Source organism: Pseudophryne corroboree, chromosome 7 (genome assembly GCF_028390025.1).
Source record: "Pseudophryne corroboree isolate aPseCor3 chromosome 7, aPseCor3.hap2, whole genome shotgun sequence".
In the NCBI taxonomy this organism is placed as follows: Eukaryota; Metazoa; Chordata; class Amphibia; order Anura; family Myobatrachidae; genus Pseudophryne; species Pseudophryne corroboree.
Window position 1 is genome coordinate 199221445 of NC_086450.1, and position 20932 is coordinate 199242376.

Here is a 20932-nt window from a genome sequence, read left to right on the forward strand (position 1 = left end):
GCGGGCCTCCCCCTGTGGGGACCCCAGGGTGGGAGGCCGACTTCTGCAGTTCACCCTGGTCTGGTTAAAGACCACTTCAGATGCATGGTTGTGGGAAGTTGTCTCTCACGGGTACCCAGCCTCATTCAAGAGATGTCCCCCTCGCCAGTTTTGCACCGCGGTTATCCCTTTGGATCCGTTAAAGGCACAAGCTCTGCAAAAGGTTGTGAGTTTCCTCCTGAATACAGGAGTGGTAGTGCCGGTACCTTTATCCCACAGAAGCAGGGGTTACTACTCAACCCTGTTTCTAGTTCCGAAACCCAGTGGGTCTTTCCGGCCGATACTCAACCTCAAATCACTGAACAAGTTTGTGAGAGTGTCCAAGTTCCATATGGAAACACTGCGCTCAATTGTACTGGCTAAGGAACCCTGGAGACTATATGGTTTCCCTGGATATACAGGATGCAGTATCTGTGGTTTGCTATTGGCGACCTCCACTATCAGTTCCAGGCTCTGCCATTTGGACTGGCTATGGCTCCTTGGATCTTCACCAAGGTCATGGCCGTAATGACGGGACATCTCCGTTGCCAGGGAGTCAGGTTCTTGCCATATCTGGATGTCTTGCTGATCCTGGCAAGCTCCCACGATGTCCTTCTCAGTCATCTGCAACTGACTGTAAGCTTCCTACAAGCCCACGGGTGGCTCATTAATTGGAAGAAATCCTCGCTGGTCCCAGTTTAGAGCATGGTGCACCTGGGGTCACTCCTGGATACACACAGTCAGCGACTGTTTCTGTCTCCATAAAAAGTCCCGAAGCTTCAGGACAGGATAAGATGCTTCTTTTGTCGCCCCAGAGTGTGGATACACTCTGCGATACAAGTACTTGGCCTGATGGTGTCTGTATTCAGCTTGGTAGAGTACGCTCAATTTAATTCCCGCCCTCTGCAGAGGTTTATTCTTTCCAAGTGGGACGGCCTACCTCATCTGATCAGATCTCACATGATCACTTTGACTCCAGAGGTTCGTCTGTCGCTGACCTGGTGGCTACAGGACGAGCAATTGAGCAGGGGCCGTCTCTTCTGGATCACCGACTGGGTCCTGCTGACAATGGACACCAGTCTGAGGGGATGGGGTGCGGTGTTGGAGCAACACTCTTTTCAGGGTCAATGGACCAAGGAGGAATCACTCTTCCCAATAAACATTCTGGAGTTGCGGGCGTTGTTCAATGCATTGACTTGCGCCCTGCCTCTGATACATAACAGGCCGGTTCAAGTGCGGTCAGACAATAGCACCACAGTGGCATACATAAACCATCAAGGCGGCACTCGAAGCCGCATAGGGGCGTCCTAAACTGGGAAGCGGACTTCCTCAGTCACCAGGACATACACGCCGGAGAGTGGAGTCTTCATCCGGAAGTCTTTCAACTCCTAGTGGACAACTGAGGCCTACCAGATGTAGACCTGATGGCATCTTGACACAATCACATGGTTCCGGTCTTCAGATCAAGGACCAGGGATCCTCCAGCAGCATTCATGGACGCACTAGCATTTCCATGGATCTTTCGGCTGCCCTACGTGTTCCCTGCAGTGTCACTCCTGACCAGAGTTCTGCGGATGCTCAAACAAGAAGGAGGAATACTACTTCTAGTCGTTCCAGCGTGGCCCAGACGGCATTGGTTCTCAGACTTGCAGGGTTTATCGACAGAGCGTCTCCTTCTACTTTCTCAGCGCCCAGACCTCCCTGTACAGGGCCCTTGTCTTTATTCGGACCTGGCCAGACTGGCTTTGGCGGCGTGGCTCTTGAAGCATCACTCTTGAGGGCCAAAGGATTCTCTGAGGCAGTCATCCAAACTATGTTGAAAGCCCGCAAACTGGCATCTGGCCGGATTTATTATAGGGCATGGAATTCTTACTTCACCTGGTGTGCTGATAAGAATTATGATGCATACAGATTCAGATCTTCCAGAATCCTGGCTTTTCTGCAACGCAGCCTGGATTTAGGCCTTCATCTGGCCTCCCTCAAGGTTCGTATATCTGCTTTGTCAGTTTGATTTCAGAGGAAAATTGCATCTATACCTGACGTTCATACATTCGCTCAGGGTGTCTTACGAATTCAGCCTCCCTATGTCCATCCTGTGGCTCCATGGGATCTGTCTGTTGTCCTGAATGCCCTGCAAGAGTCTCCATTTGAACCTCTTGAGTCGGTGGACCTTAAATGGCTTACAGCCAAGGTCTTGTTTTTTACTGGCTATTGGCTATTAGGCGCTTTGTCCTGTCGTCCACCCTTTCTGATATTTCATCGTGACCGGTCAGTTCTTAGAACTCGCCCAGGTTATTTACGTGTGGTTCTGGCCTTTATCTCTTCTGATTTGTCCTCCAAAGAGCGGTCTTGGATATGGTAAGGGCTGTCCGTATATATGTGGAGAGGACTTCTTCTATCAGGAGGTCAGTTTCCCTTTTTGTCTTGTTGGGTTTTCACAAACGTGGCTGGCCTGCAATTGAGCAAACCTTGGCCAGATGGATTATAATGGTGATTGCACAAGCTTATACGCAGGCTGGACTCCCAGCTCTTGCTGCTATTAAAGCCCATTCTACTCGGTCTGTTGGACCTTCTTGGGTGGCCCGCCGTGGCATGTCCGCAGAACAATTGTGCAAGGTGGCTTTGTGGTCCTAAGTGAACGCGTTCATTAGTTTCTATGCCTTTGATACTTCTGCCTCCCAGGATGCTTCCTTTGGATGCCGGGTTCTCATACCCGCTAAGGCGCGTCCCCTCCCTTGAGGAACTGCTTTAGGACATCCCCGATGTACCCTGCTGCAGAAAAGGAGAGTTATGGTAGACCATGGTTTACTCTTTTTGCGAGGTACATTGGGCTCCACAGGCCGCCCACCCGTATGCACCTAGCTTCTATGGGTTTGTATGGCATTAGCCGCTGGCCCCTTCTCTTGTCGTGAGAATGTGGTTCTATGTGACTAACATCTCCCTTCTCTTTTGCCTGCTCCGCATTTGACTGGTTCACGAAACTGAGCTCCAGTGCCTGGAGGCGGGGTTTATAGAGGAGGCCCCAATGCATCCTGGGACAGCCTAAAGCTTTAGCCTGTTGGTGCCTCTCGATCAAGATCCACTCTACACCCCAATGTTTCCTATGGAACCCAATGTACTTCGCAGAAAGAGTTAACCATGGTAAGTCTACCATAACTCTACTTTTTTAAAACATGTAAAAAAAAAACCCCAAAAAACAAACAAACTAAAAGCATTGCTTTGTTTTATATGTATTTCCACAATTCACTGATATCACCACTTCTTTATTCTAAGGCCATTGGGTACAACACAGGGATGCCCTGAGCCTATTTTTATACAAGGCACAAGGCAGATTTCAACTATGTTATATACAAAGGCAGTGGCTTCAAAAAAATAAAACGCTTTGTCTATTTGATATGAAGACCTTGTTGAAAAACACAGACTGAAGCTTTATAAAACATTGTATTCAGTAATGGTTAGAAGAGGATATGTACTTATTCATGTTAGGTGATTTTGCAGTGGTATAACCTTTAACCTTTGGAATTTTTGTTTTATTTTACTTTATTGTACTTATCATGAAGTGAAATGAAATGCATAAGTCGTGTTTAAGGTAATCTATTACAAATATTTTTTAAATACCGCTTATCTGTTTATAAACATTTTTGACACAACACATAGGTAACATAGTTGTTATGGTTGGTTAAGGTGCCGCCATTTACTTTCTCATTTGTTTCACTTGCTCATATTTACAGCCTCACCTGCACAGCTACAGGGAGGCCTTCGAAGAAATGGAAATACAACCTACAGCGCTCAGCCCAACATCCTCAGGTAACAAGACTCATGCAGGAGTGATTTTGAGATCTTTAGGCAAAATTCTGGTTTGAGCCCTCTCTTCCCCTCCATTTGTCAAAAAAAATAAAAATTATGGGTTAAATCAGAGTTTCCCAGACTCCGCCATTACAGTCAAGGTTTCAAGAATATCCATATTTGAGCATAAGTGACTTAATTAGTATCTCAATCAATTTGATTTAACCATCTGGACTCAAGCATGAATATCCTTCAAACCTGGATTGTAATTTCGAAGTTTCTGAAACTCTCGGTTAGATTAATCTTGGTCATAGACTGGAGCCTGGAATGCCTAATGGATGATACGGCTATGGGCCCATCACCCTCCCACTATTAGGTTGAATAAACTCTGTAACCCAGAGCAAACTATTTGATTTTAGTAGTCTGATTACAGTAGATTGATTACAGTGGATGTGGTTGCTAGGGGTTACATCACATTTGTTCTTTGCACCATGTTGTGATATAAGCCTCAGCAAGGGCAGAGAAGGATGTGGTGGTAGGATGAAAGGCCACAAGTGCAGAAAAACAGAACAAACACACAATCTCCACTCTTTGTGATCTAAACGCAAAATAAAATAAAATTTTGTCCCCAAGGTGGAAACAGTTCATTCCTCATATTTTGGCCCAGTTCTGTTAACAAAACTGTCTCACATGTTCACAGTGACTATTCTTATTTTGTATACAGAACTTCTATTCTGTATAAGGTGTCTCTTTACAGAAACTAGACACACTGTGTTCAGCAAGTCTTTCTTCATAATCCAAATCCCTCAGTTTTAATTTCCTTCTGATCTCTGAATGGCTTCCAGCTCCAAAGTGTCTTTATGTGCATTGTAGGCCAAAAATATGGTCTAGATTCTAATAGAAGACATCCCAACAATTGCATCAGTATGAGGTGTCATTAGGCACAGAGCGAGCCCTTGTGGAAGATGTGTCCAAGTGATTAGCTGTATTTTTCTTATCTAGCCCAGGTGCTTAGCACAGATAATTTTATTCTATACCGTATATTAGCTGCAATCCATTCACTAACAAGTCATTTAAAAACATGTAATATAGATCATTTAGTGATAATATTATAGCGTGTATGGGTCTTAGTACATAAAGAGATCCCCTGTTTTCAGAGAGCGGGTGGGAAGAGGGTGCTGATATTCCGAGCTCTCTCTGAGTGGGGACGGGAAACATTCCCAAGGCCTAATAACTGTGTTATTGTGTCAGGAGCAGAGCAGAATGTCTGGAATTAGCTGTTTTTCTATTTAGCATCCATCATTCTAACTGTTCATTCTGTTCTACACAACCGGCCTATTAAGGACAAAAGATTGATGGCATGTTTCTCACAATGCACTCTGGCTCTTGCACAATACACACACACAATATATTATTTATATACATCTATATATATTGCATGTCAGCTCTTCTATATGGGCTATATCTGCTGAAATATGGAAACTCTGCACTTAATAGATCAACTGGCATTAATACACTGCATTATAGAACTGATAGTATTTATCATTTATAAACCTGACATACAGTAAAATCATACAACGGAAAAGAGAGAGACGCCGTGGCGCAAATATGGTATATCAAATAATACAATACAGTCCTCTTTATTTCCCTTAATAGGGATGATAGATTTCCTCCAGAAATATCGTCCTCCTCTCAAGAGATTCACTCCAGATAAATGCCTCGAATAGGTAGAAGAAAACAGAATTTCTTAGTGCAACACTGTTGTATCTAGATTCAACACACATTAAATATATGGTGTCGCACTCACATTCTAAAATTGATAAATATGCCCATCATCCTCCACATGTCTGTTCATCCTTCTCCACAATATATGTCGCTCAAATGAAGAAAAATATATTTAGTGCAACACTGTTTGTTAAAAACAAGATAGATTTATTACAAAGTTACACTCACATAGATTCAAAGAGACAAAGCATATAGAACCTCCTCAAAAAGGGTGGGATGACTCTCACGACAGCGAGATTCGGAACCAGCCGGTCCAACCGCCAAACAAGTATCACCATCCCCAAAGATGTTCCCAGAGGCAAGTCCAAAAGTCCAGAGCACAAGATCCACCTGCTTTACGCGTTTCGGACTCAAAGGTCCTTCGTCAGAAGCATGGTGGGATAACAATCTAATTGGGTTTTTATATCCAAATAAAAAAAAGTAAAATCATACTGTAATATATTCCTGTATGTACATTCTAATGATAATAAATGTGATTTTGTACAAGTCATAGAAATTCAAAGGGTTTTCCAATATATATAAGAATTATTATGCATATTTCCCTATAAACACTGAAGAGATGAGATCAGTGTTGGCAACATCAGTAATACTTTACAAAGTTGTGTAGCTATTGAAATACCGGTTGTCTTATTGTCTTCTGTGTCTTCATCACCAGTGGTTCGTTCTCCCCCGGGTTTAGCCAAGACGCCTCTGTCAGCTCTAGGGTTAAAACCACACAGTCCAGCAAATATCCTGCTTCAGCAGACTGGAGGTAAGCCTGGGCACAGCATGCAACAGATAAAGGGGTACACTGGCCTTGTTGTTATGTAAAGCCTTTATCCGCTATTATAAGCACATACAGTACATGTCTAATAAAGGACCAAATAAAGAGGCCCATGGTAGATCAAACCTTTTCTACCAGGTACTTGGTAATCACTTGCAGACAAGAGTGGAGCATCATCACAAAAACTAATAATAAAAACGTTAATCAAAATCCCTGTTCCAGGCTGTATCCACTCTACACTCCACTATACAGCACTGTATCACTTCTGTCACTCCGAAAGCTATTCTCATATGATGGACCCTGGCTACCTGCCATGGAAAGTCTGATCCTTTGTTCTGGAATGCTGTTGGAATCCTAGAGATCAGCCGTTTAATGCTTTTAGTGGAGTGAAGACAAACATCTGTACTGTGGGGACCCTGGAAAATCTCACAGGAACCGAACGCTTTCATGCGAATATTACTCTCACCGTGTACACTGTGCCTCTGTAATTCCCTCCAATTCCATCAGCTCAAGATGTCCATGTCATTAGTGTGAGGAAAAGCACTTTTTCCAGCTGTTTAATACTGGAGATAACCAGCTCTGTTCAGTAAATGACAGTTCCCAGATTCAGTGAGGATTAGAAGGTAAATGTGACAGTGCGACATTCTATCATTTCAGAAGGACGGGATATATACACATTATAGATTATACATTCTTCATACACTTGCTAACCTCCAAAATATGGTGACAGGTATCCAACCCTCACGGACACAGATAAAAGTAACCTGACCCTTAAAGCTGGTGGTAACATTTTTCTTCCTTCCATTAATGCCCCCATCTTGTTAGTAAAATTATCTACAAACTTTGTTTAAAGAATTCATCTTCTTGAAGGTTTACAGTAGACTCTTACTCTGCGGTAGCCAGTTGTTTTCCAACTGTAGCTGTTACCGGAGTGCACTGCTAGAGACAAAGGAGAGGAGGTTGGATACACTGACAGCCCATTGTTTATTGCACAAGTGCTGTGACCATCCACTGGTTCCATAAGAGGTCATACAGTAATATGGGGAAAGCTATATCCAACATTGTGTGTGCCCCACATACAGCAGGAGAGGGGTTGTTGCTGCTCAGACTATGATCTTATGAAAATCACTTTACAGTACATGTTGCTGAAATGTCCAGCTCACAAACAGGTTGGAAACAACTATAATAGGACTTGTTTTGTCATCAAAATAAAGTAGAAACAAACCATCCTTTATCAAACATAATCCCCATGCATAGCATAAAAGGAGCAGCCAACCTGGTACTTCAATTGTAGCCGGCTATCTCTGTCTCTTGGTGCTGGTGCTGGAGGGTTCATTCAGTCTAAAAAGTTGCAACAAAGCTCAGCTGAAGAGAAATGGAGAGTATGAAGCTCATCTTCCTTACATCAATAGTATGGGGGTCTGAGGAAAAGGCGTGTTAAATTAAGATAGGGTTGACCTTCAACCCTAATGTAAAACCCCTCATATTATAAATTTGGGTAATGGAATACAACAGTGTGGAGTTCCCCTCTAATTTGCTACAGTCAGAAAAGTCCTGTTTGAGTTTGAGCACCTTGTTCCTGTACCCACAGCACACTATAGGCAGAATAGCAATTGTCCATGAAGAATGGGTGGCCATACATGGGTGGGGGAGATTTATGAATGAAGAAATCCTTTAGTCCTGTAGAAAGTATGTACATACATGTTGGCAGCTGCTCGAGCAAAGTAGTCAGACATATTCCAGCACAAATGGGGACTAATCCAGGGCTGATTGTGGTCATCTTCCTACTGATTCACCCACAAGTGTGATATTGTATCAATCTCTCGGATTCCTATCTGCCCTGCAGTGTGTATTTATATTATATCTCATCCTCTCCTCATCAGATACGGAGACGGTTATTGAGTATGAGGAAGGTAAGTCTGTACTGTGCTGGCCTCTGCAGAGTAATTGGTTGGGTTGGTCTGCTCCAGTCATTACTAATTAACCTAAGGTGTTGCCATGGTCCATCAATAACTGCATTGCTTCATTATTATTTGTTCTTGTGTTTTCTGTTTTCCCCCTGGGTATAGTTTATGCATGTCATTTATCCCATACAGAGAACTCCGCTCTTAGCATTTATATTTAGAGAGCAGGTACTGCAGTGGGAATGAGGGCTGGCTTGTTTTCCATGCTCTTGGGCGCGGTGGTTGGGGCATGTAAGTCATCTAGAGGTAGCAAACCATCCATCTCTTTTTGCTTTAGCCTTAAGATGACTGTGTCTATTTGGCTCTTAGGCCGGATAGACAGTAATGTACAAACACCCTGGGCCTGATGCATTCAACTCTGGAATTCAAGTGGGCCGCAGTTAATACTGGGTTGTGCACACAGAACTAAATGGGTATATTTTCTCATATGCAGAGTCTTTCCAGACATTTAGTTTCATCACCAGTGCACACTTGCCCCAGCCCCATACTAGGTACAATGTATGCACTGTGTGTAGGCACTATTCCTGCATAGTCTGCACTTCCACTATCTCACCCTCACTACACTTTGCTGTTATATAACTCTGCATCCTGTGTAGCTGTGAACGCTTGGTACCGAGGCAGACTACTTAAGGGCCCTCATTCCGAGTTGATCGGTCGCAAGGCGAATTTAGCAGAGTTACACACGCTAAGCCGCCGCCTACTGGGAGTGAATCTTAGCTTCTTAAAATTGCGACCGATGTATTCGCAATATTGCGATTACTAACTACTTAGCAGTTTCAGAGTAGCTCCAGACTTACTCTGCCTGTGCGATCATTTCAGTGCTTGTCGTTCCTGGTTGACGTCACAAACACACCCAGCGTTCGCCCAGGCACTCCCACCGTTTCTCCGGCCACTCCTGCGTTTTTTCCGGAAACGGTAGCGTTTTCTGCCACACGCCCCTGAAACGCCGTGTTTCCACCCAGTAACACCCATTTCCTGTCAATCACATTACGTTCGCCGGAGCGATGAAAAAGCCGTGAGGAAAAATACTTTCTACATAGCAAAGTTACTTGGCGCAGTCGCAGTGCGAACATTGCGCATGCGTACTAAGCGGATTTTCATTGCGATGCGATGAAAAATACCGTGCGAACAACTCGGAATGAGGGCCAAGATACGCTTTATAAATGGACTTGCGTTCAACTCTGCATCAGCCATTCTGTCGATTAACCATGAAATATATATATATTTTTTACTTTGCATGTTTTTAAGTCTAAATTCCATATATTTATCCGCTTGCTTCTCATGAAACAGATTGGTAACATGATTTTAAATTATTTAGTTGTATGGCATGGGGCAAAAGGTATTTCCTGTACTATAAAGTGTATGGAAACATCATACTGTGCCATCCGCTTTACATACAAGCTAACAATCTGATGCTTTGCTATGTTACTGTCCACACCAGTTATTCCAAATGCGTCAATCAGTTGCACAATCATACAACAATTTTCATCTAAGAGCTATAATTCTATGTGCATATTATATAAAGGACAGGCCCTTGACTCTTTCTGTAAATGAATGATCGGTATACAGCATAAATCAGGGCCAGATGCATCATTGCTTGGAAAGTGATAAAATGGAGAGTGAAAAAGTGCCAGCCAATCAGCTCCTAACTGCCATTTTTCAAACACAGCCTCTGACATAGCAGGTAGGACCTGATTGGCTGATACTTTTTCACTCTCCATTTTATCACTTTCCAGGCGATGATGCATCTATGATGTATCTAGTCTCATCCACATTCTGTAACGATGAGCCCCAATGTCGTGAGTAGATAGTTCCCTACTGTAACTTGAGTCAGTGGTAACTTGGGCCCAAATGTATTAAGTGTTAACAAGAGATAAATCTGAGACGCATAAGGAGAGATGAATGACCAGCTAATCAGCTTCCTAACTGCCATGTCACAGGCTGCTGTTGAAGAATGGCAGTTAGGAAGCTGATTGGCTGGTCATTTATCTCTCCTTATGCGTCTCAGCTTTATCTCTTGTTAATGCTTAATACATTTGGGCCTTGGTGCTGTAGGACACAAAAGACTTGTATAAGCCGATTTTATTTTATTTTTTTCCTTTATTGATGCAATAAAAAAGACAGTCCAAAATACAGCAGTTTGGACCTAATATCAAGGAATATGGGTGTCCTAATTGGGGTGGGGTGTGTAGCTAGTTCCAGAAAAAAAAGCTGAAATAAAATAGGACCGCAGGTAAAAAGATATCAGAAAACATGCTAAAGGGCTTATGTAATAACCTGCAAGCTGCATGCTATGCAAACATTCCGGCAACTCTGCAATGATTGCCGCTTTAACAATAGGGGCAGACTCGCCATAATTAACACAGAGCGTGCAGCTCCCAGGCTATTACATAAGCCCCCAAACCTGCTCACATGATGCAGAGAGGTCCTACATCCCTTGTACAAGGAACAACTGACCACAGATTTTTTTTTTTTTGTATCATCCCATGTTGCTGGTTTTCCTTGCAGGACTCGGAATCTTTCACATTTTGTGTGGCCATTTAATTCACTATTTCTATGTTGTACAAACCTTTTTTCCTCTTATTTTAATTTCCTCTCTATACACCGATCAGGCATAATATTAAAACCACTGACAGGTGAAATTAACAATATTGATTATGTTGCTACAATGGCACCTGTCTAGGGGAGGCAGCTGATGGGATCCTGTTGGTCAGTATACCGACTCCTGAATCCCAACACCTTCTGCAGTGCCGACCGCTGGCTGGTTTCCCCACTTGGATGGTGGTCCACAGCACCACCCGAGGAGGAACTGAACCCTGTGGCGAGCGGACATGCTGCGCTCACCGCCAGGATCCCGGCGCTGGTCTCCTGACTGCCGGGATCTCATACTGATCCCCTGTCTAGGGGTGGGATATATTAGGCAGCAAGTAAACAGTTTGTTCTTGAATTTGATGTGTTGGAAACCACAAAAATGGGCAAACGTTAGGATAAGCCAAATTGTGATGGCTAGATGACTGGATTAGAGCACCTCCTAAATGGCAGGTCTTGTGGGGTGTTCTGGTATGCAGTGATTAGCACTAACAGAACTAGTCCATGGAAGGACAACCAGTAAACTGAGGTTAATGGCTGGGGAGGCACCCATGGGGATGGGTCTGAATGCTGGGAGCCTGTCTCACCGCACACCTACTCATTGTAACTCTCCTCACTATAATAAGCTACAGTGTCCACTGAGTCTCCTACCTGCATCCCTGCGTCTTCTCTCGCTGCTGCTGCTGACTAAGCTCAACAAGGAATGTGAAAACACCCCCAAAACATGCATCGACCATTGTCATGGTAACCTTTTGACCATGTCAACTTATTGATTGTCTGCAAATAGGGATGCTGGAACTTTGACACCGTAGCTCTTGTAACTGGGTACAGGATTGCAGTCACGACATACCTGTGTTTCAGTCCCATTCTCCCGTTATCTCCCACAAATGGTGCCTGTCTGTCAATCACTTTGCACAGGAATCCTCTCTGCGGCTGCTGTTGCAGGACCATCACTGCAGGTTCGGGGTGCGACTTAGATGACACGTGCAGTTGCAAAAACAATCACACCAATGCGTACAAAATTAACATGTCTTTCTCTGTATCAGACCCTTGGTCCTGGCCACTTGTTTCACTAATCTTCTCGGCATAAATCAATATATTTTCCCTGTATAAATGTTAATTAAGGAGGTGGGTTCGAATCTACAAAAGATAAGGGTTGTCCCATACTGGTCACTAGTGGTGGCAAGAGGAGCATCGGAGGGTATGGATTACTTGGGCCCAAGTTGGTAGGACCTTGTGGGGGTCCGCCACAGCAGCTGAGAGGGACAAGTGTACATCCATCCACACCCAATACCCATGCTCTGTTCAGCCATTCAGCTCTTGCCAGCCTTGCTGGTCACCACCTAGAGGTACCACCTCATCCCTTTAATTCTGGACACATCTTAATTACACAGGTTCTGTGGCTGGCTGACTTCAAGACTCCATTTCACCTGGTTTTAATCAGCCATAGAACCTCTGTAATTAAGATGTGTCCAGAATTAAAGGGATGAGGTGGTAACACTATCACCACCCCTTCCACTTTAATAGAAATTGTGTATGCATTTCCAGAAATGGACATTATATACAACATGACTTGGTTTTGAAGGTTTTAAACACACTGTGGCTGATGTAGATAATCATAGAATGCAGCACAGTATTAGTTACTTGAAATAAATAACTTCTGGATGAAGAGGCTGCATCACTGGCAGTGAATGTTTCCTTATAAGAATATGCACTTCATGCAGAAGGGAAGCAGCAGGACCCTTCCCTATAAGTCACTGTCATGTAATAAGGGCTTACGATGTAGGTATAGAACAGAAGTTGAACTGTAAACTCTGCCAGAATCCTCTGCTACATGAAACAGACACTTCTTATGAGCCTTGGGTTCAGTCTCCTGTAATAATGAATTCTTGCGAACATTTTTCACGTACAGTATTTGTGCTCACTCCAGTACATTGGATGGATTTCAAATAGGCTGTTAAAAACAAAAATGCAGCAATAAAAAATAGTAATATAAACAAAAATAAAACAATAGTACAAGCTGTGTTCAGCATGTATCCGGCATTAAGATAAAGTATACTCTATAAATATAGAGTATGGGCGCTGTTAGCTAAACAGTACTTATCATGAGCAGATGAACAGCATCCGCTGAGTATGAGCCTATAATGCTTGATAGGAAAACATCTGGCTAATTATTAATGGGTTTGAATCCAGACTGAAGAAAATGAATACCAATCTAGGATTACTACACGCGCTGATGTGGTGTGTTTGACCTGAGCAGCTACTTAAATGGGGTTAGTCAGACTCCTGTAAACAAAAAAGAAAAAGAGGGTACACATTAGTGTGAAGTAGCGCTATATAGGATATTGTACCATACAGGGACGGATTGGCCATAGGGCTCACCAGGAAGATTCCTGGTAGGCCGATGTGTTTGTGGGGCCTGTTTTGTGTGTTGCTTTCAGGCACCAGGTACTTGCCCGTCTGGCTGCTGGCAGTGCTGCACCGCCGTGGTGAGGAGCGGCAGGGCTGGTGACGGTGCGGCTGCCGGAGTGTGGGAGACAGGGGACCTGGTGGGTAAGAGGGCATGCTCCTGTGTGTCTGCAGCTCTGGGAGTCCCTATGTTGGAGACCAAGGTTCTCTGTGTCCACTCGCTGTGCTCTATGGAATGCTCAGTCCAATGGGAGGCAGATTCCTCTTACAACTGGGGTCAGCCCACTCTTGCATGCTGCCAGTGCTTTATGTTACTGCCTTGAGCAGAAGCTCCAGCTCTGAGCTCCCTCAGAAATTCCTTGTGGTTTCCCATGATCCAAAGAGTCTCCAACTCCGCTGTGCAAGCCTGTTTGTCACCTTCCCCTGCACCTCTACCAGTGGTTCTCCGTTCCACAGTCCGCAGCTATCTGCCCTCTGGGTGTGTGACCATAGAGGGGCTCCCCGGTCATCTGCAATGCCTCCTAGCTGCGTCTTTTCAGCATCCTTTCCTCAGTCTTCGAAGCAGAAATATCCAGTGTTCTTCAGTCATGCCTCCGCAGCATTCATTCTTTAACAGTTATACCCAGTGCTCTGCAGTCACGTCTCTGCAGCATTCATTCTTCAACAGTTATATCCAGTGTTCTTCAGTCACACCACCGCAGCATTCATTTTTCAACAGTAATATCTGGTGTTTTTCCGTGACGCCACTGCAGCATTCATTCTTCAGCAGTAATATTCAGTGTTCTTCATTCAAGCCTATCAGCCTTCCGGAGTATTGAAGCCTAGCCCTTAATTTCTGTTCTTCAGTTACTCATCCTAGAACCTCGAGTCATATGAGAACTACATCCGGCTTCCCCAGTTCCTCCCTGCTTCCACAGCCACTCTTCTGACGAACGCCCAGCCTTCGGATTCTCAGCTTCAGCCTGTTGTGACGGTTGCCATGTGGCCCCACATGACAGGCAGCCCACCGCACTCAGTACACGGCTTTTTTAAGGTATCCAAGCTTCAAGTATTAAGCAGCGAAACGCAGATTGTATGCATTCAAGAAGCATAAGAGATCCTTGGAATGGATTCATGCATTTTGTTTGTTGTTTTTTTAAGATTTCTATGTTTGATCTGCATAAAAAATGTTTTAAGAAACAAAACTAGTGCTTAAAAAATAAAATAAAAACATAACTTTTCAGAACAATTGAAATAAAAATACTCCAGTCCAGGCAACTCTGCATATGTGGGAGAACTCTACATACAAACAGGTACTATTAGTAAAACAAACCAAAAACAAATATTAGTAAAATGGAAAATAATCTCAGAAAGCTGTAAATGTGCGTTTGCAACACACTAGACTTTAACCTGACCCTTTTTTTGTACTGAACTCCAAGTTGTATAGTCAACCTCTGACTAATGCAGGCGTGAGCGAATCCCACCCTCCACGTCACCCCTTGAAGAACAGATGACATCACTTTTGTAGTTGCTGAATCCTGTCTGTGCTGCCTACTTCACAGCACACCAACCGTTTTGTCAGCTGATTGAGGGACTGTTCTGTCTCATAAAGCCTTGGTCATGTCAAAACATTTAACCCCTCGTCAGACAGGGAGTAGCTCTACTCCCACTTTCGTTGCACATTGGGCTGAGCATTGATTTTTTTGCAGGCTTTCCCTGTTTTCTTTGCATTAGAAATCTAGATTAGTGATTTGCTGCCCAGGGCTAACCATACAATAAGTAGACAAGTCCGTTCCTTCCTTACTATGATCACTATACAGTGACTATGCAAAGTTTCAGTTACCACCTACCTGGCAGCTTGGGGAGCTGCTGGCCCGGCATAGCTGGGAAGGGTGTAAAGTTCAGCCTATGACTGGGATGAAAGTAGGGCACAGAGAAAGCTGCCCATTGAAGCATGAATAGGGCTAACTCGGGAATAAAAGGAGAATTAACTATTCATGAAGTAATCTCTGGGTTTCCCTCCCGTCTTTTGCCGTGTGAGAAAATACTTCGTGAGAGAGGTGGGAATCAATTAACCTTTTGTTAATTCCTTGGGAAATGTCATAGTACCCGCTGACAATCCGAATAGTGCCATTGGGAGCCTCATATACTGGCAATTATTATCATTATGGATGGGGGTACAAGCAGGAGCTGTATTGATCTGTACAATTCCATTTATTTTATGTGCTATATTGTGTTTTACTTTTTTCTGGCTGTAATGTATATTATTAGTGTATCTTTCCATAAAGATTATACTGTGGTTTTTTTAATGGCATAGGAAGAAAACAAATAACAACCCCTAAAATAGGTGTATTTTGACTGTTTATTTCCTAATACTCTGTACTTCCCAAGTGGTCTCTATTCCTGTAAATAATTTCCTGCAGTATTCATGCTTATGGCAGTTTAGCTCCTTACCATTATAAACTGTATACACGGATACTATAATTGCACTTAGTGATGGTTGATTAGTTATATATAGGCTTACCATACGATCCCTTTAAAGCGGGGCACTCATGGATTACACAGGTTCTGTGGCTGACTAAAACCAGGTGAAATGCAGGCTTGAAGTCAGCCAGCCACAAAACCTGTGTAATTCCTGGGTGCCCCGGTTTGAAGGATAGTATGTTAAGCCTAATTACGTTTGCTAAAATGTACTCATGAGCTCTTTACCGGCACTCCTTCTGGATAGGGTGTATTTTTGATCATGGATTTATTATGTGTGCCTGATAGTTAAGATTTCTTGTTGCATCTGGATATCTCATTAACCAATATAATGAGTAGAAATTGGAGACTTGTATATAACAGTACTGTTGCAAAATTACTAATTTATTTATTTAGTTGGCAATACTTGGCTTGGTTTCGGGTTCCAGTCAAGTTAAGATCCCCATTTTAGGAAAACGCATTGTACAATATGGTAGCAATGCAAGTACATTTAAAATGTTCACAAACATTAAGATCTGGTTGTTTAACAATCAGATTGGTCGTGCGTTGGTGAAGAAAAGTAGCTTATTCGGTTCTACAGTCAATGGGCAGATGACATGTGGGCACATTCAAACACGTGGGTCAAATTAAAATGAATTGTGAGACGGATCATGTTGGAGGCACAAAATGGAATCTGCTGGGTGCCATAGCTAGTCTTGTTATAATAGGATCTCACATGATGCTGTCTCCGTCTTGCGACCACTCATTCATTTCCCTTACATTTTCACGCTGGCATTTGGGCAGGATAATCTTTACAGTCTGTTTTGATGTTACTGTTTGTATCATGATCCCCTCAATGTATTGCTCTGTGTAACATATTAGAGCTCTATAAATCAGGATAATAATAATGCTTCATTGTAGTGTGTGCACAGGTAACAATATGTCACTGGGGGGGCAGATGTATTAACCTGGAGAAGGCAGAGGGAAGTGATAAACCAGTGATAAATGCAAGGTGATAAACGCACCAGCCAATCAGTTCCTAACTGTTAATTTACATATGGGAGCTGTTTGGCTGGTGCATTTATCACCTTGCATTTATCACTGGTTTATCACTTCCTTATGCTTTCTCCAGGTTAATACATCTGCCCCACGATTATCTACTCAGCCATTTTGTCATGGCCTGCTCCGTTTTGCTGGTTTCTGCAGATTTTCATTCTTGAGTCCGTAACATGGTGTGTTTACTCAATAGATATGGTGTCATTCACAGCTGACATTTATATTTATATGTATATAATTCTTTACAGAACCCCGCAGTTATGTTGTATCAGTGGCTCGGACTGCAGCGACTGGAGGAGGCAGTCCCTCCTCTCCAACCACAGCACAGCCATATAATATGTACACCTTGAGAAATGGAGGAAACCCCAATGCCTTTACACCACCAAGCCCCATTTCCACTAGCAGCCCAGTTCACAGCACTGATGGGTAAGGAGAATCATTTTTTATATAGGGGTATATTCAATAGGAGTCAGATCCATTCCGACATGCAGTTGTCGGAATGGACCCGACAACCCCTATTCAAAAGAGCAGCCAAATCCGACTGTCTGATTTGGCCGCTCCCGTTGTCATGGCCTGCTGCTGTCAGCGGCGCCGGGTGGAGGGGATGACAGCCGCGCCGGGAGGAGGAGTTTGCAGCCCAGAGGGAGGAGGAGGCAGCGGAGCCGGCACCCAGGGAAGGGGGGATATCGTCTCGCAGGGCGGAGGTGACGCAAGCCCACAGGGAAGAGGGGATGGCTGCCCGTCGGGAGAAGGGGGTGGCAGTACGCCGGGAGGAGTTGATGGCAGCCCGACGGGGGAGACAGAGCGCATGGGGAGGAGAGGAGGAGACAGGGGGAGCAGCGGCTGCAGCAGCGGAGGCTCACAGCAGCGTCCACTCGGCTCCAGCAAGTGGGACGTCGCTTGCTGGAGCCAGGTGGACGCTGCCGCTGGGTCACTGCTCCCTCCGTCTCCTGCGCTCAGATCACATATCTCAATCCGACTTTTTTTTAAAGTCGGATTGAGATTGTCGGAAACGGGGCTAAAACCTGTCTGGTTTGGCTCCGCTTCCGACAATGCACGCTGATCGGCAGCTGCAGCCGCCGATCAGCGTGCATTCCGACAAGTCGGGTTTCCCGACTTACCGGAAAAAATGGGGCAGTAAAGAATAGGTCGGAACCACTTCTGACCTAAAACTGTCGGAAGCTGCCGTCTTTCCGACAAGACGGCAGCTTCCGACAGTTATTGAATATACCCCATAGTGTTATTTATACTTATAAATAAGTGCAGCAGACAATGGGACATGCCGTTAACCTGCACGTTACCCTGGAAGCTGAATTATACATTTCACCTGATGAGCATAGGCAGCCTGCTAATGAATTGACAAACTCCATTCTGATAAATATCTGGCTCCACTGAGAATACATGATCAATGACTTATCTTTTCCCTTTCCCTTGCAGAGTGTCTCTAAGAAGCTGCCCATCAGCAGAAAGCAGTGTTTGCATTCCAAATACCAGTCAGCCCTCTGTGGATTCCAGTTTTAAGTCCACCAGTCTGTCTCAACCCTCACCACAGAGCAGTTATCAGAATAGTTCCCCAACACCAAACATGGTGCCTCATGCAGTCATTCCCATCAGTGCATACGACACATACACGTATAGCCCAAATAATGCTATCACACAGACAGATGGATTTTCTGGGCTCCCAATGAGTGGACATGCGGTGCATAGCAGCCCTCAGCCACTTCACAGAACAGTGGGCACAAACACACCTCCAAGCCCAGGCTTTGGAAGACGAATGGTTACTCCAACTACATCAAATACCCCTGGCAGCCCTAGTTTGAACAGACACCCCCTTGCTGCGCACAGTGCCATGGTAGCCACACCAAGTAGTCCAAGCCTTGCCCGGCACCAGGTTGTGATGACAGGAAGTGCCCCTGTGACTCCTGGAAGTCCCAGTATGGATCGGCATGTCATGTATGGATTCTCCAACCCTGAAGAACGGCGGCAGACGCTGTCAAGGCAAAGCAGTGGATCGGGATACCAAGCTCCATCCACTCCATGTTTTCCTGTGTCTCCTGCCTACTACCAAGGCATGAGCAGTCCATCATCCTCATCACCAGACTCTACACTCTACCGACAGGGAAGTCCTGTGCCACAGCCTTCACTTCCTGAAAAACGGAGGATGTCATCTGGCGATAGGTCTAGCAGCTTACCTAACTATTCTACACTTAATGGAAAGGCATCTTCACCAATGTCCAGTGGGATGTCTAGCCCCAGTGGTGGCAGCACAATGGCATTTACACACACGTTGCCAGACTTCTCCAAGTTCTCCATGCCAGGTACTGATCCATTACCCTGTTATAAACCACAAGTAAATGATCTATTTGCAGCAGAGGCAGAATATATATTTTTGCCCTTTTAGGCATCCTCCCAGAGCAGCAGCAATCTGGGAACAGTTGTGACGGTGTTCCTCATAGATGTATCATCTTTTCTTCTTTTTCCACACATCCCATAGAGGTGCGCAGGAAAATTAGCAAAGATTCCTTAGTAAATAAGAAACAGGGCTTCCTTTCTTAAGACCCATACACACTTGGCGATAATATGAGCGACATCGCTCATTTTCCCCCTCCCTGAGCGACGTCGCTCATTTTATCGGCAAGTGTGTATGCCGCCAGCAACGACTGATGCGCGGCCCCATGGGTCGGCAACGATCGTCGCTGTCGCCAGTGCATGCATGCAGGATCTGGACTGGCGTCCACGACCTGCATGCAGGGCTGGCGGAGGCGTGACGTCACTGAGCGATATAAGCGGTCATATCGCTCAGTGTGTAAAGTCGACCGGCCGGCCGGCCCAGGAGGGGAAACATTAGACGACGTTGCTCACAGAGCGACATCGTCTAATGTGTACGGACCTTTGCTCTTTACTTTGCGTCTCTATGCAGAAATCATTTAACCATGATAAAAAAAAATATTTTGTTTTTTTATTAGAAAAGTCAAAATATTTATTCAGAGACAAAACCCAAAGACACTGTTTTTAGTATGGATACAATGTCAAACAGTGTAAAGGTACATACACATGGTGCGATTCTGGCTATGGAAAATGTTGACTATGCTATTTCCCTTGAACTTCCCGTAGCCCAGAGCCACCAATATTGACTATACACATGGGGGGTAATTCTGAGTTGATCGCAGCAGGAACTTTGTTAGCAGTTGGGCAAAACCATGTGCACTGCAGGGGAGGCAGATATAACATGTGCAGAGAGAGTTAGATGTAGGTGGGTTATTTTGTTTCTGTGCAGGGTAAATACTGGCTGCTTTATTTTTACACTGCAATTTAGATTGCAGATTGAACACACCACACCCAAATCTAACTCTCTCTGCACATGTTATATCTGCCTCCCCTGCAGTGCACATGGTTTTGCCCAACTGCTAACAAAGTTCCTGCTGCGATCAACTCAGAATTACCCCCATGGTGCGATTTTGACTATACTAGAAATAGCTCATTGTAGATTGTACACTTTCTAGTCAAAATTGAGCGTCATCATAGTCTATATTTTCCGGCTATACCGACCCTGTGGAAGCACGCATCGGCTTCGCAAGCTGTTAACACAGTGCGATATGTACCATGTTTTCTACTCACATGGACTTGTATAGTCCATGTCTGTAAGTCATATCGCACCGTGTGTACGCCCCTTAAGCATATCAAGTATTTGGTTTCCTTATTGCCAATAAATATTAGATTGTTTTCCAGAGTGAATTCAGTCAATTTACATAGGAAGATAACAGCACCCATGATATATTGTTGTAAATGACGAATAACTGTAGATCAAATAGTAAGATTGATAAGTAATGATCCTGTTCAAGTGCGGGGTTTAGGAACATGGATTCCATCTGAAATGCTCCCGGTATTCGCTCTCAGGTAAGCCATTTTTATTAAGAAGTGATCCTGATAGTATCAGCTGCTCTCATTCAGGTGGAACAAGGTACATGAGGGAGACGCTCTGCAAAGGAAAAGTAGTAGTAGAACACGAGAACATGTCTTGAACTCTAAGGAGGTAGGTTCAAAGAAAACTTAAGGAAAAATGACTTTCAAGAAAGTTGGGATAGGTGGAATAGCCTGTTGTCAGATGTGGTAGAGGCTAATA

The 20932-nt window shown here is 44.3% G+C and overlaps 1 protein-coding gene across 11 annotated transcripts in view; it reads left to right on the top strand.

Moving 5' to 3' along the window:
- TNS1 (tensin 1) overlaps nucleotides 1–20932 on the top strand; it is a 937838-nt gene that overhangs the window by 884451 nt on the left and 32455 nt on the right. For 8 of the 11 annotated variants that reach the window (XM_063933939.1, XM_063933936.1, XM_063933946.1 and 5 more), the window contains 5 exons: nucleotides 3750–3825; nucleotides 6245–6340; nucleotides 8236–8265; nucleotides 17058–17235; nucleotides 18247–19127. In XM_063933939.1, coding sequence (XP_063790009.1) covers nucleotides 3750–3825; nucleotides 6245–6340; nucleotides 8236–8265; nucleotides 17058–17235; nucleotides 18247–19127 — 1261 coding nt within the window. The remainder of the gene's footprint in view (nucleotides 1–3749; nucleotides 3826–6244; nucleotides 6341–8235; nucleotides 8266–17057; nucleotides 17236–18246; nucleotides 19128–20932) is intronic. The other 3 variants (XM_063933937.1, XM_063933942.1, XM_063933943.1) reach the window with 1 other exon arrangement.